Source organism: Vitis vinifera, chromosome 8 (genome assembly GCF_030704535.1).
Source record: "Vitis vinifera cultivar Pinot Noir 40024 chromosome 8, ASM3070453v1".
NCBI lineage: Eukaryota > Viridiplantae > Streptophyta > Magnoliopsida > Vitales > Vitaceae > Vitis > Vitis vinifera.
Genome location: NC_081812.1, coordinates 16,016,250 through 16,043,034, shown reverse-complemented (window position 1 = coordinate 16,043,034; position 26,785 = coordinate 16,016,250). Strand labels below are relative to the sequence as shown.

The window sequence follows — 26,785 nt, the reverse complement described above, 5'->3', positions numbered from 1 at the left end:
TTTCCCATTTAGCCATTTTTTATCTTTAAAAATCTAAAGTGATTCAACTGACACCCTTTTCTTCCCTTAAACATAAGATAAGTCTCCAAAGTACAAGTTAAATTTATGGCTAGGGCCTTAGCATTTATTTAGGTCAAATTGGGTGATTTGAATGTTCTTTGGTGCACAAGTCATATTGAATTTGTGTCATTAAAGCACATATTTTGGCTTTAATCAGTCATACCTTAAATGTGTACGAAATTATGAGACCAAGTACTTGTTGAAATTTATGAAAATCAATACGACAACCACAATAATGGGAAATCATTGGCGCATAAAATACTATCCTAATACTTTTGGCCCACCATTCACAAGGACACTATTGCGGACATTCAAAAATACGACAAATGCTAACAGTATACACCAGTATGTCACCTCCTAGCGAAACAACTTACATCTATTATGAGCCCTTGGTCATTCGCTCAATGGGGACTTGACATCGTTGGCCCACTGTACCTATGGATTCTACACGAAAACAATTTCTCTTGATAGCTACAAACTACTTCTCAAAATAGGCCGATGCAAAAACTTATGCCACCATCAAGGATATTGACGTATGGAACTTCGTATGACAAACAATAATGTGTAGATTCGACATCCTCCAAGCATTAGTTGATAACGACATCTAGTTCAACAACCACATTTTCTGGAAATTTTGCACTGACCTCAATATTAGGAACTTCTATTCTACACCACACTTCTCGCAAAGCAATGACCAAGCTAAGACCACTAATAATACCACATTAGGTTGTCTGAAAAAACGAATGGAAAAAGCCAAAGGCAAGTTGCTCGAAGAGCTCCTAAGTGTCCTTTGAGCCTACCGAACAATGTTGGGGAAACCAACATGAGAATCATCTTTCTCCCTAGTCTTTAGGATGGAGGTTGTCATTCTAACCGAAATTGGTTTACCTATAGAATGGACAATTCTAGCAAACGAAGATGCCCACTTGTCCTCAATCGAGTTTTCCTTGGACCTTGTTGATAAGAGATAGGATGAGGCCACCATTCAAATGATTGTTTATCATCAACGGGTCATGAAATAGTATAACATGAAGGTCCATAGTAGGAAGTTTTCTCTCAAGGAAGTCGTTTGACATGTTTTTAAAAATATGAAAGAGTTTGACGATGACAAACTCAGCCCTAACTGGAAAGAGCCTTACCAGGTAACACATGTAGAGCCCAATAGGGCAAGAAATATCAGGCTAGGCCTAACGCTCCAAAAAAACCTTAGGTACTAAAAAGCACCCGACCAAGCCTCAATAAGCCTTAGGTGCCAAAAAAACACTTGACCAAGCCTGGTGCCCAAAAAAACCTCATGTGCCAAAAAACACTTAACTAAGCCTTAATAAGCCTTAGGTGCTAAGAAACATCTCACCAAGCCTAATGCCTTAGAAAGCCTTATGTCACGGACTTAGTCGTTCACTAAGCTCGTGCGGCACTTAGGCAAGTCAAGACGCTTGATCTTGTTAAGTCAGCCTTGCTCCCAATGCTTAGCTTGCTAGGCTAAGACGTTCGCGACTCGAAAGATTAAGAAGCTTAGTAGGCAACTCTTAGAGAATGGAAGCTCTTATTACTCAAAGAAGCCTTTACAAGTGCTTTGAAGACTCACTTGCTTGGTTAGGAAGTGATTTGGGTGGTGCCTTGGTCAAATGAAGGCCTCACCTATTTATAAGCACCAATGAAACTATCTAGAACCTTGGAGGTTTCCTTACAAATCAAGAATATTCTAGAACTCCCTACACTAATCTATGTACAACCCTATGTTACAAGAATATGCAAGAGATCTTTAGAATCTTCTAGAAAGCCTTGGACTCCTCTCATGCCTTCCACCATAGTGTAGAGATGTGTGGACATCTCTAGGCATCTCTAGAACCTTCTACACTCTTCCCACCAATGACTTAGTGTAGATGGCTCCAGGAGTCTCCAGAAGCTTCCCTCCTCCTATATAAGCCCATGGAGAGGCTTATTTGAAGCATCCTGTGACACTTAGGTGCCAAAAGGCACCCAGTCAAGCCTCAACAAGCCTTAGGCTCCAAGAAACACCCAACTAGGCCTACCATAATACAATTAAAAAAACAAACTTTGAAATACAATTAAGATAGTCATGTCAAATTATAATGCAATCAAGGTATCCTAAAAAGAAAAATAGCAAAATATACAAAACCATGTCTTAGTAGCAAAAAAAAAATGGGAATCAGTTTAAAGAAAAAATTGCATAGTAGCGAGCACAAAAGAAAACAAAGTCCAAAATCACATTTCCCCACTAGGCTTGGAAGCCCCCACTCCGGCACGACCACCACCTCTTCATTAGCTCTAGCATCCCTAACATTATCCTTATTGTTGGTGTTCTAGTCATTTTGAATGTTATGCTTCTTCAAATACCTTTTATAGCTCAAGTCATATTCACAATGTACTGGGAAATAAGTTCTCTCAATTGTTACGATGTATTCTCTAGTTTCTCACGAAGCCCTACCACCCATTTCTCTAGCCAAGTGCGTTCCTATCGAGATTTGTCCAGTTCAGACTAATATTTCTAGTTTTCTTCCTCCAACATTTGTTTTATTTTTAGTTTCCCAGTTTTTCTCACATGAAGCTTATCAGTGAGATCCTGAGCGTGATTGTCCACATTTTCTTGTGCAACACCTTAATCAATCAATGTCAACAATACAACCGCGAAGCTTGCTCTCATACCCGAAATCTTCGATGTCATACTTCATCTAAAAATGAAAAAAAAAAAAAAAAACAAAAAAAAAACAAAACAAAAATAAGAAAGAAAAACGTAAAAATATGGAAAAACTAAATTTGCCCTCAAACACACCAAATAACAACGATGAACTTCTTACCAGCACACCCAACTCTTAGGTAGAAAATTGCAGCATGGTAATAAGCACATCCTAAAGAAAGAGTCTTCATGACATAAGTTGTCACGAGCATGCCTAAAGAGAAACTTGGCTGGACCTGCACAATAGGGTTCTCAACTGCTAATGCTACAATGGTCAGATTAGTTTGATGAATTTCTTTAGACCGGTGGGGAGAGTTTGATATCTCGATTACCAGATAGGGTAGGGAGCTATCCTTGGGAGTGTCACCCTAGGGTCCTAACGAACCTTCATGAGGCAAGAAGTCTTTTTTTTTTTTTTTTGTTCATCTGTCTTAGTGAGTAAAGAACCTAACTCCATCATGTATACGTTGAGCTAGCCAAGTGAGACGATGCTACCTTGCTCGATGATTGTGCCACTCGGACAAATTCAGAAGCTCACTGAAATGACTTTATGTAAGTAGTTTGTTGGGTTTGTATTTGTCGAAGCATGCCCTCTTGTCACTTTTGATCCCTATTTGTTATTAGTCTTTGGTACGCTTCAAATTCTTATGTGCGAGCTTCATCGTAACGCTTTATATCATTTGGCACAAAATGTTCCCTTAACAATGCTAAACGAGGTGTTTTTTTTAAGTAAAATGAGTCATATGAATCATTTTGGGTGTTACTAAACATCAAGTAAATTCATAGTAGTTAGTAGAATCTGGTAACTCATTTGAGTCGTCTCAATGTTCAGCAGCTGGTAGATATGGTCAAAAGATGTCTTCTTGACCCACTCAGTGAGGCATCCTTGTTTCTCCTAATCTGCAACAAATTCGCTATTAAAAAAATGTTGAAAAAAAAAAGACAAACCAAATGTTAGTACCCAGATACACAATTGACCGGTTCACCCGGATATCCTTGTTAAGGTTACCCACGGGCATTTCCCAAGCCCCGGAGACAAGTACATTTCCTTTCACTCAACCCTTATTGGAATTCGTTAATTTTGTAACAAATTGAAAAACACAACATTGTGTTGATAGAGTAAACCTTTTAGTTGCCCTTAGTCGAATAATGTACATAAACAATACCTCAAGTTCCAAGAGGTCCAACGCGTAAAGCCTGTTCAACATCGCGCAACCTCTAAGTATGTGCATAGTGTTTGAGTGCATATGCACCGGATGTATCCCTTTGTGGTACAAGAATTGCCTCACCAAGAAAGACAATGGTAACCGAAGGTTCGCTCGAAATTGCTTTCAAGTAAGGAAGATTTCCTCAAATGAGGAATTCACTGTCGATCGAGGTCATTGAGGTTCGTCGAGAAAACAACTTACACATCATCCGGTATAGTATACCGAGTGTGAAACTTTTCTATCAATGACTCAATCTTAACCTTAGATAGTTTTGCACTTAACACCATCCTACAACGCTTGCGGGCAATCGTGCCCAACAAGGTCATTCATAGTCAACGATTAATCAAGGGTTGTTCCTCATTCACCTAGCTCTCAGACTCCGATGACATTCTCGAAAGCTCTAGAACTACTTATCATCACACCACACTGTAAGACCACTACTGAGGAATGCTAACCTAGCCAAAGCCAAGAGAAAAGACAACACTACCCCACTCTTGCGCACGTACGCCCAAGAAAAGTAGACATTCCACACAAACCCAAGAATGCAACCCTGCCACCCATAGAGTTTTGACCAGTGCTCCTTAAAAAACCCCAACCCCAACCACTTTCATTAGTGGGGATGACACATAAAAGCAAAAAAAAAAACTCACCTTGAGCGCAGTACCAAGACCACAACACAACAAAGTTCAAGGCACTCAAAATGCGTTTAATAGAAAAAACCATGTTGGTGAAGCAATGCAAAGCAAAAAATACGCTTTGAGGTCCAAACACTTCTCTTATCAACAGAATGAGAAATGTTATAGACACATTGAATGCAACGCAACAACCAAGCCAGACACCTGCCATCATTGTGTCGTCTCATGCAAATTCCCAAGTGTCATAACCATTCAAGTGACGTGTGTGTGACTAACTATCTCCCTATGGGACAACAGTACAAAGGTTTCTTGTCTAAGTTGTACTCAACTCACTTGGTCACAAAATAGGGCATTGAAGGTACCAGGCATATAAGATGGCCAACCTGTGGGTTCGTCCACCTGTTCAAGTCAGGTGGTAAATTTTGCTACAATTGATGCCTCTTGGCAGGAACCAAAACATATATCGAGAAGAAGTATAGAATCACATCATTTGAGCAAGTTCTCTTGAGTGTGAAAACTTCTAAGTCTGCTTACGCCTGAAGTTGCCCAAGAACTCACCTTGGTCAAGCCTAGAAGAGCTTAACATGGGGGTACCGGGAAGAAAGTACTCCACTACCCGCATGGCTCACATGGCACAGACACCAAGGGTTATGACAAGACATGTATGATGAATGAATTTTGAAAATGAACTTTGTCTTATCACATTAGTAGAGGACACCAGGGGGTTCAACCACATGCCGCTTAACATAGATCTGCCCAACCAATTATAAGCGGAAAATGGTCTCCAACGTTTGATTCTCGACATGCCACTTCACTAGAAAAAAGCTGACTCACCTAGCCAATCAAGAGTGGGCTTGGAAAGCCTATAAAAAAAAATGAAGAACAAGAGAAAAAATAGATTCTGGTCTTGAATAGCTAAGACACCCATCGATAGAATGGATGATACTTAGAAGTTGGTTAGTAACCCTAATAGTCAATGGATCACAGTATCTAGGAAGGTTGAGCACCAACACCCAGTACTCAACAACATGAGGGTAGCAACTGCCATCAACAATGTGTTACACAACATTTTTTCTAGTTCAATTCTTCGGAAAGTCCAAGGGCATGTATACCACCGATTTCCGAGCTAACCTCCCTTCAAATTCAATTACATAAACACTCCACCAATCAATATAAACACTGGGACGAAGGTAGTGGTGTTATCTTTCAAAGAAAGAGACTTAGCCATCGCTTGAGTGGTGGCTTCAATGTCAAGCGCTTTGGCCAACGCATAAGTGGTCTTATTTCTCCAAAGCTTAAAAATAAAACATGTTTAGCTCAAATTTGAGAAACTAACCTAATCCATTCCCTCTCAAATTCTAATTTGTCTTTAACAAGCCTTTTTAGACTTACCTTTGTGACATTTCATTTAAATGAACAACAACATCAAGTTTTCAATAGAGGGTAAGTTATTATCTAAAAATGTTCTAAGCCAGAATGAAAATGAACAAAATTGCCAACAAAAAAAGTGAAAGCATATTGTCTTAACTATCCCATTCTTTAACAATTTTGTAACAAAACATAAGTTACATAAACCCATTAAAACACTCATTCGGATTTTATATAACACTCATCTAAACCTAATAATTCCAAATACATACAAAAAACTAAATGATGGATTCGAGTTCGGTGAAATATCCCAATACTTGTTACCTACATATACAAAATCACCTATACTCAAGATAAGTGGTGTGTGGGAAAATATATAAACTAGATAATCAAATCAAGATAATGAGAAAAATAGTAAAAAAAAAACAAGATCAAGATGCAACCCATGCATGCTAACACATATCAAGGCTATAAAATCAAGATATATGTTTCCTAATAAACAAGGAGGTGTAATAAAGGTGAGAAACATGATATCAATCTATAGATGGAAAGTTTTGGCTTTAAAAGCTGTAATAAGGAAAACATGCATCTGAATCAAGAGAAAAAGATCCAAATATAGAGCCAAAAAATGGGCTTCAAGCCCCATTGTTCTGCCTACTATCGCTCCATAGGGCCCTATTCCCAGGCTACTGCAACTCAAAAGACTGCACATGAGGCTACTGACCTCTGTTTTGTTCACTAAAGTTGGTATTTACATATAAATATATAGTTGAAATGTTGAAGGATATTTATATTAAAAATTAGTTAACCAAAACCCACCACCAGCTTTATAAAAACTCTAAAAGGAGATTGTTGTAATCACTTTTCTTGTGTAAATCTACATCTCCTATTTGAAGCTTTAAAAAAAGAAGAGAGAAGAAAGTAAAAAGATCACGTATGAATCTATCGATAAAATGAAAACCTTTTCTTTTAAAATTTACATATGAACAATTGAAATATTAAAAGATGTTTATATTAAAAATGAGATAATCAAACATAAAAAAAGATTAAATTTACAAATTGATAACTATTTCATTCTTTTTAATCAAATAACTCTTACTTATTTGTTTTCCATTTTAATACGATATCCCTCACAATTTTATTTCCTTAACCGTATGCGAACTGGTGGCTGATGTGTGGAACAGGCGTTTGGTTCATGCACTGCCATCCGGAGGTCCCATACCAGCTGGGGCCTGAAGATGGGCTGGGCTGTCATGGATGGAAAGCGTCCCAATCAAAAGCTGCCTCCTCCACCTTCCGATCTTCCCAAATGTTGAATTTGATATTTAACCAGTGACCTTTTTTTTTTGCTTTCCTAATTCCCATTTTTAAATTCTTCTCCTTTTGCTTTTTCGTACATGGATGCCCATAAGGGTAGTTGTGAAGAAAAGGGGGTCTTTACCCTTTTAGCTTGTAATGATTGCTGTTTCAATTCTATTTCTACACACCCAATTTCTGAACAATTGGTGGGGAATTTGGTACACCGTACACATGCTATGAAGGAAAGAACCCAATTAATCAGTCATCCATTCTTTAGGAATTCGATATTTTTGGGTGTATATATGTATATTGCTTCGTAAAAGGAAAGAAGATGGTAGGTGGACAATCATCAATCAAATTTGTAAATTTGTTATGCTCCACTTCAAGGCATGTGTTAATCATTGGTATTCACACTAGTATCTTTCACGTATATTAATTAAATTTAGGTAGAAAGTATCTTTCATGTATCAACCGAATATGAAAGGAAGATATTTTGGTAATTAGGAAAACTCATCCTTAAAGGCTTAATCATTATTCATATATATTATGGCAAATAATTTGGATTCCAATGTTAGAAAATTTAATTATTGTTAAGTAAAATTAGAAGTTACGATGATGATGAGTGGCAGGTACGGAGGTATTTTACTATTTTGGGCCCCTCTACCAGTGGTAAAATAAATGAACTTCTCAGAGAAGGGGGGAAAAGGGGAGGTTTTTTTGTTTTGGTTTTGGTTTTGGTTTTGCTCAGAACTGAGCAGCTCAGTTCTGAGGCCACCGTCCCAACACGTTGATTTTGTAATTTTCCAAGAACGGAATAGAAGGGAACAGAAACGAAGAGAAAAGACGAGGAGAAAGAGTAACGTAGATAAAAAGGAAACAAAGAGAAAGGCCAACAACTCCCACATTCACCTGATAAACCCTCCCTTTTTCAAAGCGGCTGCTGGAGACGCCGTCGTTTCAACGCCGGTGCCTCCGACCGTTCCAGGGCCAATATGTCTCCCAACTGCAAATTCTCTCTTCCCGTCTTTGTTGTCGCCTCCGCAATCACTTACATTTACTTCTCCACCGTCTTCATTTTCATTGACATGTGGTTCGGTCTCACGACGTCTCCGGGAATCTTGAACGCTATCGCTTTCACGGCTGTGGCGTTCATGTGCGTCCTCAACTACGTCGTCGCCATCCTCACCGATCCCGGTCGGGTTCCCGCCACATTCATGCCTGACATTGAGGATTCCCAGAGTCCGATTCACGAGATCAAGCGTAAGGTGATAAGAGTTGTTTTCTATTTCTCATGCATGCTTGTTTGGTGTTTTTTGTCTGCTTTCTAGCTTTAGGGTTTTTGTGATGCTTAGTATTTGAAAAATTAGGTATTGTTTCTCAGATCGTGGTTTTGGCACAATGTTTTGTTTTCTGTTTGGCAATTTTGCTTGTCTGATGCAAGTAAGTCTTTTTTTTTGTTTCGATTTTGCAATAATTTGATTCGTACATTAGGGATTAGCATGCATGTTGATTTGATCTGGGTTCCTTTTCATTTTTTGTGCTGTTTCATCAATTCTGAAATCAAAATTATGCGGGTAGGGTTTGGGGCTTGAAACTTGTTGAGGGACTTAAAGATCCCTGGTTGGGGGCTTGAAAAACTACGTAAGAGCTTCAGTGAAAACAGTTGAAATGGCAAGCAGCCTGAGGAATGGTGGGCTGTGTTTAGGGTGGTGTTGGAATTTCTTGTATGTTTTTCCAAGACTGGGGGGTGGGGGTGGGGGTGGGGGGTTGGGTGTGTGGTGTGGGGTGTGGGGTGGAATGGGGCAAGGAGCAGCATTTAAAGTCCAACATGAATATCATAAACAACTAACAGAAATATGTTTGAGCAATCCAATTGCCCAATTTGGCAAGTGCTCGAATCCGGTCAAGAATGTCAATCGATCCTAATTGGTCGTATTCTGGAAAGTGCTCTTGGATCTAGGTATGCAGATAAAATCTGAATCTTAATGAATTCCACGTGTAATTTGGAAGCGCTCGAATCTGGTCGACAATGTCAATTGATTTTAATTGGTCGTATTTCGAAAGTGCTCTTGGATCTACTACATATGGGGATAAAATCTGAATCTTAATGAAGTCCACATGTAAATTGAAGCTAACTTATCTTCCTAACCGTCTAATCCATCCGTTGGAATCAAGGAATATATGTTGCAATTAATTTGTTTTGTTCTAAATATCCAGTTTGTTGAATTTTTTTATTTGAATTTAGTAAATTCAACACTAATTGACGTAGTTGTAATGGTAGCCCTTTCTAGAGGAGCATCCATTACCATAGCATCTTCAGTGAGTCGGTATTGGATTCTTTCAATAACTTGGTTTATGGAGGTGCATGAACCCAAGTATTTTGAACAAACCAAAACTGAAATGAAATTAAATGAAACTAACCTAAATAAACTTTTCTTAGAAGAGGTTCAAATTAAAACTATCAACTAAATATTGAGAATATGACATCATTATAAATTGTTATATTTGTGATCATTGTTTTTGAAGTGTGATACCCTTTGGCAGAGGTGTACATCCCTTTTTTCAGTCAAAATTATGTTCTTAAGCTAATGATGCCTTCTTTTTGTCTGTCTTCCATTTATTTTTCTCATTTTGATATGCCTTGAGACCATGGACCAGAGAGGATTTTTGAGAAACTTCTGTAGTGGTGCAGCCCCATGCTTTTTGGACTTGATAATATTTGATATGGTACATTTTTTTTTTATATATATAATATTTGCTATGGTCCATGCCTTTTTATAAATCCCAATTCCTTGAGTTGTTTGGGAAATGCTTTGGGGCACTTTCTGGTTCTGGAATTTTATGAATTGAGTTTCCTAGTAAGCATGTAAATCATGTTCATATGAGTAGGCTTATAGAGAATTAAAATATATTGAAAGCATTTTGTTTTCAAAAGGCCTCTTTCTTGAAACACTTTGTCTACAGTTGGTTCTTAGGTGGAGGAGGTTAACCATATGTGTGGAGGGGGTTGAACTTCAAGTTCTGCTCTTCTTTCCTTGAATTAAGGCCATTTGAGCCCTAGGCGGTAGGTTGATGCTTGCCAGTTGAGTTGTTGGCCTGTGGCCAAAATAGGTCTTGCCATGTGCAGGATTTGAGCTGGGAGCCTAAGGTTGTTCATGTGGTAGATGATAGTATCAAAAAGTCAACCACTTTGCTCGTGTATTATGCTTGGGTTGACATCTGCCTTTAATGATGGAGACTCTCCATTTTCTCTCAGTTTTTGTCAAAGTAGGCTCAGCACATGTGTGATAGTCCTCAGTGACCTTCAACTCTGGGCACCGTGTTTGAACCATTCCAATTACCATAATTAGGCATAGGGTTTCCCTTAGGAGCCTTGAGGGGACTTGGGAGCATGTGATGTTATGGTTACTCTATTCTGGGTGGCACATAAACATTAGTCTATATTTTTCTGTGGAAAAATTAACACACTTCATATTAGCTAATCGTTCAGTATGCATAAAATCTGAGGTTGGAACCTGTTTTTTCTAAAAAGGTTGAAATTGCTCTGAATACTGAGAAAAATGAGTATGGCTTCTAAGGTTTGACTTTCTATTGAGATGTTTTTGCAGGGTGGAGATCTGAGATACTGCCAGAAGTGTGCCCACTATAAACCTGCCCGTGCACACCATTGTCGTGTTTGCAGAAGATGTGTTTTGCGAATGGTATGTGTGATCTACATCGTCACTCTTGCCTTATTTCAAATATCCTGGATAATTTGTTAAAAATTCTGTCTCTTGATTATAAGGACCATCATTGCATCTGGATAAATAATTGTGTGGGACATGCAAACTATAAGGCCTTCTTCATCTTCGTTTTATATGCTGTACTTGGGTGCATCTATTCTCTGGTACGTCTTAATTTTGTTATGTAAAACTTTAATTGGACTTTTTCCTTTATAACTTCTTACTGCTCAATGTACATTCTGTGACTGCATGCGTGTGTGTGTGTGTGTGTGTGTATATATATAATTCCCTAGATACACATGTGGGATATTTTATTTCACAATTGAATCAATTTAAATTTAAAAAAGACCTAAAGTTTCAATTAGAAACCCAATGAGTTTTTTTTATTAATTAAAAAGATCAAGAAGGATGAGACATCCTTCCACAATGTACAAAATTTAGGTCAAGAGTTTTAATCTCCTGTGACTGCATGCATATACTAACCTGTTTGTTTTAATTTCCTTATCCTACTGGAACCTTTCCTTGTATTTTTGCTATTCTTGCTGCCCTATGTTTTTGGGAAGCCACACAGGGTTGATCTTTATGATTAAAGGGAGTGGTTCAAGAACATAACCATTTTTAATATAAAATTACAGGTCCTGCTTGTGGGTAGTATTTATAATGATGCTGAGAAGGATGAAGAACAAAGCGGAGGCTCATTCAGAAATGCATATGTAATGTCACTGAAAACCTATTTTGTTTGAATTAGAACCTAGAATGTTAGTTGATCTATTTATCAGTTCCCATTTGCAGGTCATTTCTGGACTGTTGCTAGTCCCATTATCTGTGGCACTGATGGTTCTTTTAGGTTGGCATATCTATCTCATTTTGCAAAACAAGACAACAATTGAGGTTATTAGAACTCAACATATTATTTTAATTCATTTTTCATACCTTTGTTTCCCAATCTGATTTGGAAGTCAATTCACTGTTTCCTTGGGCTTTCTTTGGCAGTACCATGAAGGTGTCAGAGCTTTGTATCTTGCAGAGAAAGGAGGGAATGTCTCTAAAAATTTTTATGATCTTGGTGCCTATGAAAATCTGACATCAGTAAGACTATTGCTCCTTAACCCTTTTCTTCTCTGGTAAACATACTTAACCGGCAGGCACTCCCATTCAGTAGCAGGACCTCCCAGGGTTACAGTCATGTGGGATGGGTTGTGCATCCAAGGTCTTTCTTGGTCCTACAATAATGGGTTTCCTTGTTCTGCAAACTTTTTATTTATCAAAAATAATAATAATAATAATAATAAGAGGTTTCCTTGTTATAGAAAAAATTTAAGTCACTATAGGGTCTTCAGCTCCAAGCTTTTAATATATTTTTGCTTCTTTCTTTTTATTCTTTTTTTTTTTGTTTGGGTACATGGATCTAAGCTTGGAGCCTCCCCCATCCTCATTCTGAACCCTTGTCACCTCAGTGGCATCTTCAAACTTATAACTTATGTTCCGGCTACATCGGCACTTCCCCTTATTCTCACCTTTTCTTGGCTGCAAGGGTTGAGAAAGCACTACACCATTTCTCTTTTGGAATTTATCTCTGCTTCTAGTCCAGCTCTCAACCTACTTGATGAATCTCCATTATGGTCATTTTTCCATCAAATCAAACTGGAACATCTGCAGACCCTAGTGCTTTTCCATCTAGCTTTCTGCTCATCACCTGGATTCCCAACTCTAGTTTTAGTGCATCTTGGAGGCAGGATTCTGCATTCACCCTTTAGTAGTGGTAGTAAGGAATCTCAATGCCAAGAATATTCTGTCCTGGTATTGTCTTGGAGAGAAGACCATCTATTTGTTTTAATCTTTATATATATATTTATACTAACAATTGCAATAACATAAAATCTCCACCTCCAGTTGAGTTTCAACCTACTTGTTCTTTTTCTAAGATTTGGGGACACATTGATGGCTTAAACCATTTAGTTCAAATTGGATTCCAAAACATTGCTAAATTTGCATATTCTCTTGTTCTCAATAAATAACCCATGAATTGGTTTTGCTTGAATGCTTCAGGTGTTGGGTCCAAGCATCTTCAGCTGGGTATGCCCTACATCAAAGCACATTGGTTCTGGTCTTCGCTTCCCCTACAACCTTTGATAGAGCAGCCAGTGCATCAATGGTGATATGAAGTTCAAGGTTGCTTCGTTATGGCATTGCATTGGCAATATCAATATGTTAACTGTGGCTATGAATGGATGATTGAATGCTGATCATGTGCTTATCACCAGTGGTGCCATTTCAAGTTACCCAGCTTGTAGTCTGCACTACTTTAGTAGTAGTTCCTTTCGATGAAAAGTTTCCTAGCTTTTACCCAGTTACCCCTCCTGCAGTAGCCAAAATCAAGAAGTTCCAAAGCTATAGATTGGCTTTGATGGGAGGAATTGAATACTAAGAGGGTTATTGTCAATAGCCAAAACTGACTAGTTGTTAGAGCATTTAGACATAGGACAGGTGCTTTTGTGGTTGTTTTGGATGATGTAGAGCTTACAGCCATTTTCTTCATTTGTTACCTTGTGTACAAAGAGGGAATCACAAATCCCAGCACACCAACCAAAAACTGTAGTCGAAGACATGATCAGCGTCCAGTTTTCATGTAACAATTTGTGTAGCCCTTGTAAACTTTGAGAGAATCAAAATAATATTATGCTTCTTGTCAATTTGTTTGCCCTTTTTTTTTCTTTCTTTTTTCTGTTCTTTATTTTGTCTGGCATTGTGAGTTGGAAATAGCTTTGATGTTGACAGTCCGAGGTTTATGTATATACACACCCGGGGGCCACACCAGATGGAGAGAGTTCTCTTTTCCGAAACAAATGAAGCTGACATTTGGCTGCTTGCTGCCTTCTATGCCAGCGGTAAGAATTTGAGGGAGGACAAGCCATGGAAACCCATTGACTACGATTGCATCTCCTTATCTTCCAGCTTATAAGGGACCAGGCTGTCACGTAGAACAAGTGAGTACATCAGAGTGGGCCCAGAAAGGCTAGTGAAAGAAGCCAACTCCATGCGGTGATGCCTGTTCGTGATGGCAAAAGGTTCTGACTCAAAATTAAAAAAAAAAAACAAAAACAAAAACAAAAGGAACATGGAGAGTAGTAGCGAGGACGGGTGACTGAAAATTCCAAGTTCGAGTGATTTTAATTTAAGGGGGAATTATCCAAAAGGGTGAGTTAGAAAAAATAATGACTATGAAGGTTCATTCTTTTAGAAGATAATTTTACCCTTTAATATGTATTTTATATTATTTATAAATAAATTGAGATTGTCAATGATGTGGGGCTCATAAATGATGATAAGTATAAGTTGATAAATGATGTGGGACCCATATATGATGATAAGTACATGTTGATAGACAATTAACGGTATATTTTTCAACTTGAAAAAATTGTTATTACTTTTGAACAATTAACTATTTAAAAATTTTTTTTTTTTTAAAATTGAGATTTTTTAAAGAACCTTGTAAAAAAATAATTTTTAATATCTCATAAATAAAAACCATATCCTAAAGTTATTATATCGTTTTATATATAAAACATACAATTAAAAACTTTGTTATCATAATATAATAAATAATTATTTTTTACGAGCACTCATCAATTGAATAATATATAAATATTCAATTGACTAACACACACCTATTAAATGGAATAACTCACAATTATTCATTGGGTAATATAGCACGTGAAAAAAATAAATAAAAATAAATTAAATTATGTTATAATATATTGTAATGATAATGTATTTATATTGTAAGTATAATGAATTTATGTCGTACCTATATTTCATTATAAAAGTAATAATTTTAAAAATGTTTATTCATACCCTATTGGTATTAACACATCGTATTAATATATTAACAACATTTATTTAGTGTTTTAAAATTATTTAATAATTTTTGTATATATATATATATAAACTACGTGAATTCAAATTAGTATTTCATTTGATTTCAGAAATTATTTATGATATAGGTATGTTGTGAAATATGGTATGATCATACAAAATTACCATTTTTATAAAAAAAATTCATAAATTTCTTAATTAGGTTTTATTATAATGTATTGTAATGTAAGTATATTTATATCGTAATTATAACATATTTTTGTTGTTCTTGTATTGTATAATAAAAGTAATAATCTTAAAGATCACCTTTTATATCTTATTAATATTCAACATATCAAATATATTAACATCATCCACTCGATACATTGAGAAAAAAAATTTATATGAAAATTAAATATAAAAAAAAAACACTATGCAAAGGAAAAAAAATCATATAAATTTTTTTAAATTTTTTTATTATAAAAATAAAAAATGATTAAACATTTTCTATTATTTTCTTATTATTTTTAAAGAATCTGAATGAAAAATTAAACATTTTATCTTCCTTAAATTTAATACAAAAACATAATTTATCAATTTAAAATTAATATATATATATATATATATATATATATATATATATATATATATATATATATATATGAAAAAATCATCATTTTTATTATATAATTATAAAACTTATTTTTTTCTTCATAAAATTAAAAATTAGAATAAAAATAAAAAAGGTAAAAAAACAATAAATGATATTTTGAAAATATTTTTTAAAAGTATTTTTGTTTTAAATAGTAAATTTAAATAACAAATTATATATAATTGTAAGGGTTAAACCTAAAATTTTGATTTAAAATTTAAATATCAATAATTACAATAAATATGAGACCCATGTATCATAAATGTATTGACAAATAAAATAAAGTACTTTAAATGCTTTGAATTTTAAAAGTTTTAGTTAAAGGATAGTTTTGATATATTAAGCTTACTAAAGTTCTCCTCAATAATTATTAAAAGATACCACCCTATCTAGTAATTGTTTTGACCGGCCAACTCTTTTCGGTAATTCTCCCTTAATTTAATAACACGATCCGGATGGTAGAAGTTGGAAGTTTGAAGGATATGATGACTGATTAATGTGCTTTCAGAGGGAGATTACAGGGAGGCTTCCAGTGAATGAAAAATGACCCAGGATAAAGAGCGGTGGACAACAAATGGTCCTATCCATGTCAGTAAAACACAAGAACCGAGATATGCTTATCACACCCTCTTAGTTAGGAATGTGGGAGACACGCTCCACTCAATTCTATAATATGGTGGGTCCTTTGCTGGTTGAATCATTGAACTGTTGAAGGCTGCTTCTACGGTTCTACTCGCATTATACCTTAAAAATGTCCTCAAATAATTGAGATCGCTCGCACACGCTCCTCAATGGCGCTTGGACTTGTACGCTCCAAAGCAAACCAAAAACAGAGAGGAGTAAAAGCTGAGCCTCTGTGTAGGAGTTTGTGTGATGGGTAGATTCTCGGATAGCATCAAAGAGGTGAAATTGATTCTGGAATGATCAGTCTTTAGGCGTCGGTTCGGTGACCTATTGCTTGTATTTATCTTTCATCCTCATCCGTTTGGGTTTGGGCTTGTTCGAGTACGGAGTGAAGAAATTGGACTTGTTTGGAGCTCCGTTTCACAGAAACTGCAGCAATTTTCCTTGGTTCTCTTCGGTCGAGATGGATGAAACTAACAAGAACCCATCTGAGCTTCACAGGTTTGGTTTCTGGGTTTTCAATTTTTCCCCTGCGTATATCATTTTTTTGGATAATTTCAACTTACAGTTTGTTGCTACAGGTGTTATGTTTGTTATCAAATGAGGCTTTTGAAATCAGTTAAATTAGGAGGGTTTTTTTTTTTCTTTTCTTTCCTTTTTTTTTTTTTTTTTTTCCTCCAGTTGGATCGTTTCTTCCTTTTTGGGTGTAAATCAGTAGAAAAAAGTTGAATATACTCTTTTTCAGCGGAGATTGTTGGATCTCTCTTCTGGATCCGGAATATGGTCCTGTTTTTAATGTGAGTTTTGCTTTCCTGGGTGCTTTGGTGGGAACCAAGTACTTGTTATTGATGCTTGATCAGCCACTGGAAACATTTCGAAAACAGTTCTCTTGGCAACAAGTAATAAAATCTATTGAGGAACTTAAATATGGAAAACAACTGAAGACCACTTTCTTGGCTTATTCTCTGTGAATAGTGTGTGGATAATATTCTTAGGCCATGCTTGAAATGCTGGAACAGAAATCAATTTTATCTCCTATTCATTAACGTGTTTGGATTGTTTTTCAGAATGGAAATAGGAATAAAAAATTCATTATTATGGAAATCAAATGTACTGGCTGGTATTTTGATTCCTCTTTTCCACATGGTATCACCGTTCCTTTCCATTCCTATTCCCACGTACCGATAGCACCCTTAATGTATTCTTCATAATTTATAAATTTGTTCTTAAAAAAAAATACTTATTTTCAAAATAAAGTTAGAAGAAATTGTTTTCAGAAGAAAATTTTCACTGACTCAACTCAACACAGCCTCTGTCCCAAGTAACTGTTTGAGGTAAGCAGTAACTACACAATCTCTTTTTGGGTGCTGCACTATCTGGACCCAATGATTATGTTGAATCCTATCTATTTTTCCTTTTCTCACCATTGTAACTCACTTTTCTCCTTGATTGATAATTCATTATTACTTGGCATAACTCATAAGCAGTGAAGATGAATCTAACACAATGGGAAATTTGACCCAGAATTGCCAACACACGAATATGCTTACAAGTACCATTGGGGAAGTCATCAATGGTGAAACATACTTAAACCCAAAGATGGTGTCCCATGCTGCATCTTAATTGCTCAGTGATTGACTGCAAAATGCAGCAATAAAATTTGGTCTTCTGAGAATGATCCTTGGCTGTTGGTTGAATCTGTGAAAATGATTCGTTTTCTTTTCTGGTTAATTGTTTTTGCAACTATTTAGTTTTTTGCCCTAGTTGTTGGACTCTGATTTCTAGTCTAAGAAAAGTTTTTTCCGGAGAAGATTTAAAAGTAGAACACGAGGAAGAAAAATAACCTAGAAAACCTAGACTCTGACTTCAAAGAAAATCATTTTTATGAGAAATTTACCAAAGTTACTTAAAAAGTTCAATTTGCCTAAATTACCTGAAGGAATGAACATTGCAACAGAGGTGCTGACTCAGAAACATAAAATAACACTCTAAAAATAAAATGTTCCACAAACAGAAAAATTTCCTAAGAATGTGAATTTTACGATGAAGATGCACTATTTTCACAGTTCCATATGACAGGGATGGAGTTTGCAGTCTATGCAATGGGAATGAATGATTAGACAAATTTTCTCATTGTGTTCCATGACACAAACGACACCTCAGTAGTTTACGCATGATCAGTTTTTCTTTTTTATCTTTCCCCCTCCCCCCTTACCATGGCATGTCATTGAAACTCTTTAATTATCAATGGATATGCGGAAACTAAAGATTCTTAAGCTAACATATGAGAAAAGATGACATCAATAAAAGTGTGTTACCGACACACAGGATTCTGGACAAACCATGGCAGGTGTCATTGGTTCAGAAGCTGTCTTTCAAGTCACTGGTAATGATGGACGTTATTTGCTCATTTCAGTTGCCTATGTGATTTTCTTGCAATAGTTAATGAGGTAAAGGGAGCCAACTTCTTTTTAACATATTTGTGGTAAGTTTACCAAAGATCATAAGCCTTATCAACTAAACCTCTAGATAATGTGTTTCAGTGAGGATTCTAGTACTCTTAATGCTCTTTAAATTTGTATTCCATGTCTATCATCTTTTTATAGCTTTTGGGTGGTTGCAGTTGAAGTTTTAGCCTCTATAGATCAAGATTTATTCTACTGACATTTATCAGTTTCAGTTTTTCATCCAGTTCATTATAACTTCCCAAAGAATCCAAACCTAAGATGGGGTTGAAAAGGATTAGAAAAATTTGTTGTACTCCATCTTCTTCTTCTCCTTTATTTTGGCTAGCAACCATGGAATGTTGTTTGATCAGTTAAATGCATTGCCCAACCTTTTGTTTTCCTATTTTTTCTTTCATTGCACAATGCAGCTTTTCCCGTAGGCCTTATGTTTTTCCCTCCACACAATTATTTTCAGCTCCCATGTCTGCAAAGAACTGAATACCAATATTATGGACTTGAAGAAGAAAAGAAAATTACAGGCTGAGCTATTGGATTTGCCTTTACCAAAGCATAAATGTTGTGGACGAAGCTTTAGTTCTCAAATTGTCTACCCACTTGATGAAGACACAGAAATAGAGGACTTGCATGCACAAATAGTTAAGGAAGAAACAAATGGAGAGACCATAGATGATGGATCAGAACCCGACTCAGCAAAAGATAGCAATAGCCTTGCTGGATATTCGGATTCTGTCATTTCTGTATATGGTGAAGCTAAATTTGAACCAGAGTGTGAAAAAACATGCCCATACAATTATCCTTACAGCTCATCTGTTAACTGGGGGGGCAACAGTTCCAGGGATGACCTTTATTCTTTGAAAAGCACAAGGATGACACCAGATGTTAGCAAAGACAAGATGACATTTTTCTCAGGAGAACATAATCCATTAGTATCTCAGAATCTTGAGGAGCAGCTTCTGGAATTTGGGAATGATATAGATTTCATGTGCTCAGAATATAGAGACGGGATGGCTGAGCACTCCACGGATAAGGAACTTGCAGATATGCCCTACTCCAGTGGGATGAAACCAAATAATTATGTTCTTTCATCTGGAAGGTGGAGTGTAAACCAAGGTAATTTACATATGACATGGAACACATTTGCACAAAGAGAGGAGGATAAAAAAATGCCATGCCACTTGTGACTTGCAAGTGCAAGGTGGGGTTAGACCATCCCATCTTTTCCCTATCCTTCATGGTTGCTACTCTTTTATATTCATTCTGTGCCATACTACTGTTCTTTTCGATCATTTGCTAAATAGGAAACACTGGTTTTTTTGAATGCAGATGCTCAAATTGGGACCAGGAAGCCAACCATTGATCAAGAATTTGAGCAGTATTTTTCCATGCTTATGCTGTAATAGAAATCTCTTAAATTTGAATAGTTAAAAATGTATATTTCACATACTTGTGTTGTATGTACTATTTTGTGACTCATGCAAAATGTTAACACAGCTTCCTTCTATTTTGTTCCAAATAATCTTGTGCAAAAGAGACTTATCTGTAATTTTCTATTTTTCTTTTTCCTTTTCTTGAGTTGTCTTGGATTCTAGTCTTGCTTCAATGGTTTTTGGGGCTATCATGTGTGTGTGTATTGTTTTAAGGGGACCATGGGTTGGGCGGAAAGATGCCCCTTCAAAACAGATTAGATACCATGGGCTCAAACCACAGGACTAACCCACCTTGCCCCTTTTCAGAGCAGGTGTCTTCCTCCTAAAGCTGTGAATATGCTTCAGGCTGTGGATATGTTTCATTTGGTGTGTGACTCCTGAAGATATTAGGTCATCTGTTTCCTTTACTTTTTTTTATTTTTTTATTTATTTTCTAGCTCATTCTAATGGTTAGATGACTAGATTTTCTCTTTTTATTACTCTGTTAATTTGACGAGATGTTCAACTGTTCTCAATTGGAGTTTTCTTTATCTATCATGCTGGCAAGTGCCCTGCCTCTGGAATTCTGCTGGAACACCGTCCATGAGGGTTGATTGATTGCATGGCCCAATGTTGCTGGGCACTCTCCAATAACATGGCACAAATCAAGTGGTCAGTAAACCTTTGCGAAGACAAGTCGTAGGTAAGGAGCTCTACATGTGTGTGTGAACAACTTATGTTGCTCCCTTTTTAATGTATCTCCTATGTTGCTTGATATTCTTCTAGTTCAAGTTTATTATTTTGTGAACTGCAACGAAAAAATGCTCAATCCATCTGGTCTTAGTCTCACCCATGCTAACTACCCTATCCTGCTTATGTACTTTGTTAATGCTAGTCACCATCACAGATTTAATTGCTGATCCTTCTTTATGCATCTGTTTCTTCAGGTTCCCGCGTATGTATCTGGAATTGACTGGGTACTAAACTAGCTTCTTCCATACAAAAGTCGATTTTGTAGATCTGATCACCATCATAGTTGATTTTTATTTACACTATCAAGAAAGGTGATTTTTATTTACACTATCAACAAAGGTCACTGAATCTTTTTATCTTTGATGCCAACAGCCACCAACCTTGCTGCATCAAGTCTGTGCTAGTAGGGATGAATCTGTCATAACGCTTACTATTCCCATTCATTCTGTCCTTTTATTACTGACCAATACATCATTGATTTCTGCAGGGTGGTTGTTGATTTGGAGTAGATTGTATTCATTGTCCATCCTTCCGCAAGTTTGTATTATTGTATTGGCCTCATTCAGGTATTTTTGTATCACTTTCAACTGCACTCTGATTAGCTCTGAACTTGGGACATGACCATCCACAACATTGAATTTTTTTTACTAATCAAATCCTAGACATCTGTATGCTAGAAACATTTGAGACTGACTCACTCAAAGAAACTCCAACCATTGTTCGGTGGGACGCAACCCGCTCTCAATGCTGTATGTGTTTGGTTAGAAACAAAATGATTAAAGGAAGGAAAACTATTCATAGGACGAACAAACTTTGGTGGGTGAAACCGTATCATATGATTTTCATTCATGAAATTTATACATGGGATAGTTTCTCATGAGCTGCTCCACTCTCCCTTTCAGCCAACCGACAAATTTGACAAACCAGGGGGAGAGATAATGCGCTCTTGATCAGGCACACGGCAAAAAAATATTACCATTATGATTTAAAATGTCGATAACAGAGACACTCAAAAAATTTGCAATCCCAGTTCGGACCCATCACAGGTGAAAGTCAACATTTGGGGAGGTCGGAGGGTGGGGGTGGTAACTTCTGATTGGGTTGCTGTCCATCCAGTACGATCCATGCCATCCTCAAGCCCCAGCTTGTGTGGACATCCAAGTGGCAGTGCATGAACCATACACCTGTTCACATGTGAGCGCTAAACCATATGATGCAAACGCATATACTAAAAATTAAAGTATCAAGTCAAAATATAGAGTGGAAGGTCATTTCCAAATTTTTTTGGCGTGATACGTCTAAAATGCCCGTCTTTGGATACGGTATGCGCTATGCAGTGTGCTTTTGATGAATTATTTGACCAACAGATCATTGCAAGCCATTGTTGTTGTAATACGTACCTGGGTTGTCAGCTTGGAAGCGAATGGCAACCCAACCACCGGCCGGAACTCCAAAGGTGTTCCTTTCAACGGGGTCGACTAGATTGAAGTTGGCAGGATCCGTGTTTGGGTCATAGTTGCCAATCCCTTGGCCGACCACATAGAAATTGTAACCATGGAGGTGAAAAGGGTGACTCTCAGCACCGAGAATGGAGGTGTCCTGCATTACCAGCTCCACACTGGTGTTGAATGGGAGCACCACAACTCGGGTTCCGTTGCTCACCATGGTGTTGTTTGGTGGAGTTCCCGTATAGTTGAAGGGCACTGGTGGGTATGTTGGGAAATCAGTGGTGTAAACACCATTCTGCCCAAAGAAATAGGCTTGCATGATAGATACTGATGGAAGTATAAAAGAGATGTTGTTGACTGAAGCTGAAAATTTGGTGCCATTGGGTCCCTGGCATGTCATGTCTTTAGGACATGGGTTGGACCCAAGTCCAATAGTGAAGAAAAATCGCTTGTCCACAGTTTGGGGGACGTTGGCAGGGAATTTAGCAGTAGCCAAGCTACGGAATTTCCTGGTGAAGTTGGTGACGAAGCCGGTGGCATTGGGATTGACAGGTGGGAGGGTTGGTTTGAGGAGGGGAAGTTTATTTTGAGAGGAAGTGGGCTTTGATGGGTTCACGTATTCCAGAATGCCGGCAGTTGTGGAATTGTCAAAGGTGCCTTGGCCGGTGAAGTAGGGCCTTGCGGCCATGAGGAAGGTGGAGTTGGGGAAGTAGGGCTTGGTCTTGAGGAGAACATTGGTGGTTTGGCCTGGGGTGATGACAAGTACGTTGGTGTCAAAAGGTTTGACATAAGTAGCATCGCCTTCAACCACGGTGAGGGTGTGGTTGGCTATGCTGAAGAAAAGTTCGTCGTTGAGTGCAGCGTTGATCAAACGGAGGAGGTAGGTCTTCCCTGGTTTCACCTTCAGCTTGTATGTGTCTGCGCAAATCAATTAACCCATAACACCCTGTCAAAATCTTATTGCTCGTAACCCCTTTGTGTTTTTCCACGTCTGTCCTCCACATCTTTCTTTTGTTTGCTTTTCAAAATCATTTGGTGCATGCAGGGATTTTGATTTTGCAAAATCATTAAGTTATATTGCGTGTCATTGAATCATTTTTTTATTTAAAAATAATTTTAAATATTGTTTGGAGGGCTCTTCACTACACTTCCAATCATGAAAATGCAGCAAAGCTGCCATAACAATACCATTGAAACAGTTGCCCACCTTTGGAGGAACAATTGTACAGTGGGCCTGGAAGACCGTTGATGGTGTACGCATCTGAAACATTTGGGCCTCCTCCACTCTGCAGCGCCTGGCTGATCACTGCCTCTGGGTCTGCATTCCACCACTCTCCTGCAGATCCCATGTCACAGCATATTAATAATATGTCAGCCAGAAAACTTAATGTCCATTAATGGTTTAAAATGATAGGTTACCAAAAATAATTGTCACTTCCTTGTGGGGCTTTGGGAATGGGTAAGATTCATTGCGCCTGGGGAGGATGATGATAGGGCCATACAGCGTAGCTCTCAGCCATGAGATGTGAGCATGCCACAGGAGAGTTCCTCTCTGGCCTGTGATGGTGAAGTTGTAGGTGTATGTCTGGCCGGTCTGTATTGGACACTGTGTCACGTACGTCGGTCCATCTGCCCAAGCACTTCGAAGCTGGCGAACACCGTGCCTGCGCCCTCGTCCAATGCATGCGGCCACGTTTTCAGATTACATGATAATAAATAATATGAATGGTATAGTATCATCTAGTACTAAAATTACTAAATTTGGTGGACAGAGCCATACCAATGAATAGTCACATTGTTGGAAACTTTATTAACCACTTTAACCACCACTCTATCACCTTCCCTTGCTACAACGGGAGGACCTGGGAAACGTCCATTCACGCTAATAATGCTCTTCGTCTGGCACAGCCTTGTCACATTGTGCAACGTAATCTTACATTCATAAATTCATGAAATCACATTAATCACTTTGAGAAAACAAGTAAAAAAAAAAACAAAAAAACTTCATCACAATTTAGCTATACGCATTCCTGCATATGCTTAAAATCTGTACTGCACCTACATTGAATGTGTAGTGCCTGGTCACGCCTGCTGCGAGCTCCGGCAATGCTGATAAAACCAAGAAACCAAATACGAGAGCTGCCATTGAAGCTGATGGAGGAAGACGAGAAGAACCCATCTCTCTGTCTCTCTGTCTCTCTGTCTCTCTGAGGGGAGCTCACAAATAAATTAATGGGTATGGAGTTGTGGGATACAGAATGAAGCAAAATATATAGAGGGGATTAGGTAATAAGATTATGATGAAGAAGCAAGTTTGATGGGAATTAAACGCCCACTGTTGAAATGGTCATCTTGTCATCTCCGAATCGCTGTTGGTCAAGCTGAATTTTAGAGTGTTGACAAAGTAACATTTTTCTTCTCTTCTACTGTCAAAACTTTGATTACTAAAATGACGTTTATTTATTAACTTATATTTGAGCTCCATAACAACAACTAATCAATTCAACCAAGGTTGGAGGGGTTTCAAATTACCAAAACATCCTTGTACACAATTTCCCATATTGTTGGATGAACCTCGTACAATTCTAACTTCTAAGATGCCCAATGTTATGCGTATTTAGTTTTGAGTTTGCTTGTAAATTTCTGCCTGTTTTGAATTCACAGGAGTTATGGGGTGAGTGCCAAATTTTCAGCTTCACCCTCTCAAACTTGGTATGCTTAAAACACACCATGTGTTTTATTTAATTGCCATGGAACTTCCTTGAATCTTGGAGCTCTAGCTGCTGTTGTAGTCCAGCCTACAAAAATTGAATATGAGTCAATTCAAATAGTCATTAGGACTTCGTTTATTTGACAACTAATTACTCCATGTATTCCTGTAGACAACCCAAATTTCTGATTAAGGCAAAATATGGTTTATTAGTTCCCAGTGATTACGGAAAGATATACATACATACATCCTGTCGTAACAATATACATAGGATCCCTTGCATTCTTACAGATAAATAATTGAGTCAAAAAAAAATTAGAGTGCGTTTTATAGGGATTTTAAAAAGTATTTATAATATTTTTTATGTTTTAAAAAGACTAAAAATATTTTTTTTAAGTATTATCAAACGCACTCTTAATTATATTAGTGAATTAAAGAAAAAAATATCTTAATACTCCGTTTGTTAGCCATATGATTTGAGGTTAAACTAAACTTTTCTAAGCAACCCAGTATGTATCAAGATTCTAGAACACAGGCTTAGTTGCTTACGAAGTAGAAGCATCTTGCCCCTCCTTCACGTATGCAGTTTCAACAGACTAAATGGAAGCATGCAATGTTCTCTCTTGATTCGTTAATGGAGGCGTGTTGGGTGTGTTTCAATAAATTTATACAAAATTGGAATGACGCTTGTAAAATTGATTAGGGTGATTTTAGATAACGACAGTAATTCTGGATGAAATGATGAAAATGGAAAGTGGATTAACAGATGGCAATAATGAGATTACAAATCGTACGGACCGAGATCCTTAATTATCATTAAAACGTAGTGTAAGATTGAAAAGTCCATTAACTTACGCATTTACGACGTTTTATCTTATCTGCTCCACCAAAAAGTGCTGAAGCTTGTTGGAGGAGCTGGGTAGTTGCAAGGAGGAGAGTTTTGGCTTATTTTTCTATAAACGGAAACAGTAAGCGACTGCAGCTTCTGGGAGGAGCTGGGTGGTTGCAGGGACGAATATCTCTTTCACTTCCTTCCCCTTCGTTAGGGAGTTCCTACCTCAATTTCTTGTCTCTCAATTAATGGGCCTTGGGTGGCCATTCCTCCCACTAGTAATTTTGTCTTTGCAGCTAAGTAATATTGTACAAGATATTTTTCAACCCCATAGTATATTAATATTATATTCAGAAAGCAAATTAATATATATATAGATAGATAGATAGATATATGCAAATTATGTCATTCACCACCTGTCACCGCCATCTAACCATCACAACTCTAAATTATGAATATCACTAGACATTCTACTGAAATGTTTTTGGTTGGTGAAGTCCCTTTATGTGAAGTTGAAGGGCTTAGAAGGATGCGCCATCCCAATCTTAAATATCCTACGTAAACCAACCCGCTGGCCCCATTATTCGCAAGGACGAAAGCTATGCGCAAGAAATTATGTCATATGGGACGACCTCATCCCTCCCCTGTCGCATAAAAGGACAGAAACAAGCTATAAATTGTTGATTTTACAAGCTATGTATTGAAAATATTCAAGGACCTTTACTCGCTATTTCACTTTTATCTTGATTGTTCAGGGTGACCCATATTTCCTAACGCCATAGCTAAGTAGCCAGCTAGGTGTATGACCATTAAATATACTTCTTTCGGTATGGTGATTTAGGAAGTAACTGAACTAATAACAAGGAGGGCAAAAGGTATATTAGATAATTAGTATTCGTATGAAAGGAGTTGAAAATTCAAACTTCAATAAAGTTGATCAAACTTGATGTTAGCAATCACAGATGGAATAAGTTTACGGTTACTTGGTTAATTAGAATTTAATTTTGTCCAAAAATAACACCAATGCAATCTCAGATTCACAAC

General features: G+C 37.2%; 3 protein-coding genes across 3 annotated transcripts; 2 read left to right on the top strand and 1 right to left on the bottom strand.

The window, feature by feature from the left end:
- Positions 1-7,864: 7,864 nt before the first annotated feature.
- LOC100244241 (probable protein S-acyltransferase 16) lies at positions 7,865-13,686 on the top strand. Its single transcript, XM_002270894.5, has 7 exons — positions 7,865-8,536; positions 10,880-10,972; positions 11,056-11,157; positions 11,629-11,706; positions 11,786-11,884; positions 11,987-12,082; positions 13,043-13,686. The coding sequence occupies exons 1-7, from the start codon at positions 8,264-8,266 to the stop codon at positions 13,124-13,126; spliced, it is 825 nt and encodes a 274-aa protein (XP_002270930.4). The 5' UTR covers positions 7,865-8,263; the 3' UTR covers positions 13,127-13,686.
- Positions 13,687-16,204: 2,518 nt separating this feature from the next.
- LOC100264843 (protein FAR-RED-ELONGATED HYPOCOTYL 1-LIKE) lies at positions 16,205-20,135 on the top strand. The gene is made up of 3 exons (XM_002268417.4): positions 16,205-16,625; positions 19,047-19,702; positions 19,916-20,135. Exons 1-3 carry the CDS (start codon positions 16,588-16,590, stop codon positions 19,987-19,989), a joined length of 768 nt encoding a protein of 255 aa, XP_002268453.1. The 5' UTR covers positions 16,205-16,587; the 3' UTR covers positions 19,990-20,135.
- A 1,428-nt stretch (positions 20,136-21,563) lies between these two features.
- LOC100249404 (laccase-2) lies at positions 21,564-24,411 on the bottom strand. The gene is made up of 6 exons (XM_010655957.3): positions 24,262-24,411; positions 23,980-24,131; positions 23,619-23,863; positions 23,407-23,535; positions 22,152-23,117; positions 21,564-21,935 (listed from the first exon to the last, which is right to left on the bottom strand). Exons 1-6 carry the CDS (start codon positions 24,376-24,378, stop codon positions 21,805-21,807), a joined length of 1,740 nt encoding a protein of 579 aa, XP_010654259.1. The 5' UTR covers positions 24,379-24,411; the 3' UTR covers positions 21,564-21,804.
- Between the last annotated feature and the right edge of the window lie 2,374 nt (positions 24,412-26,785).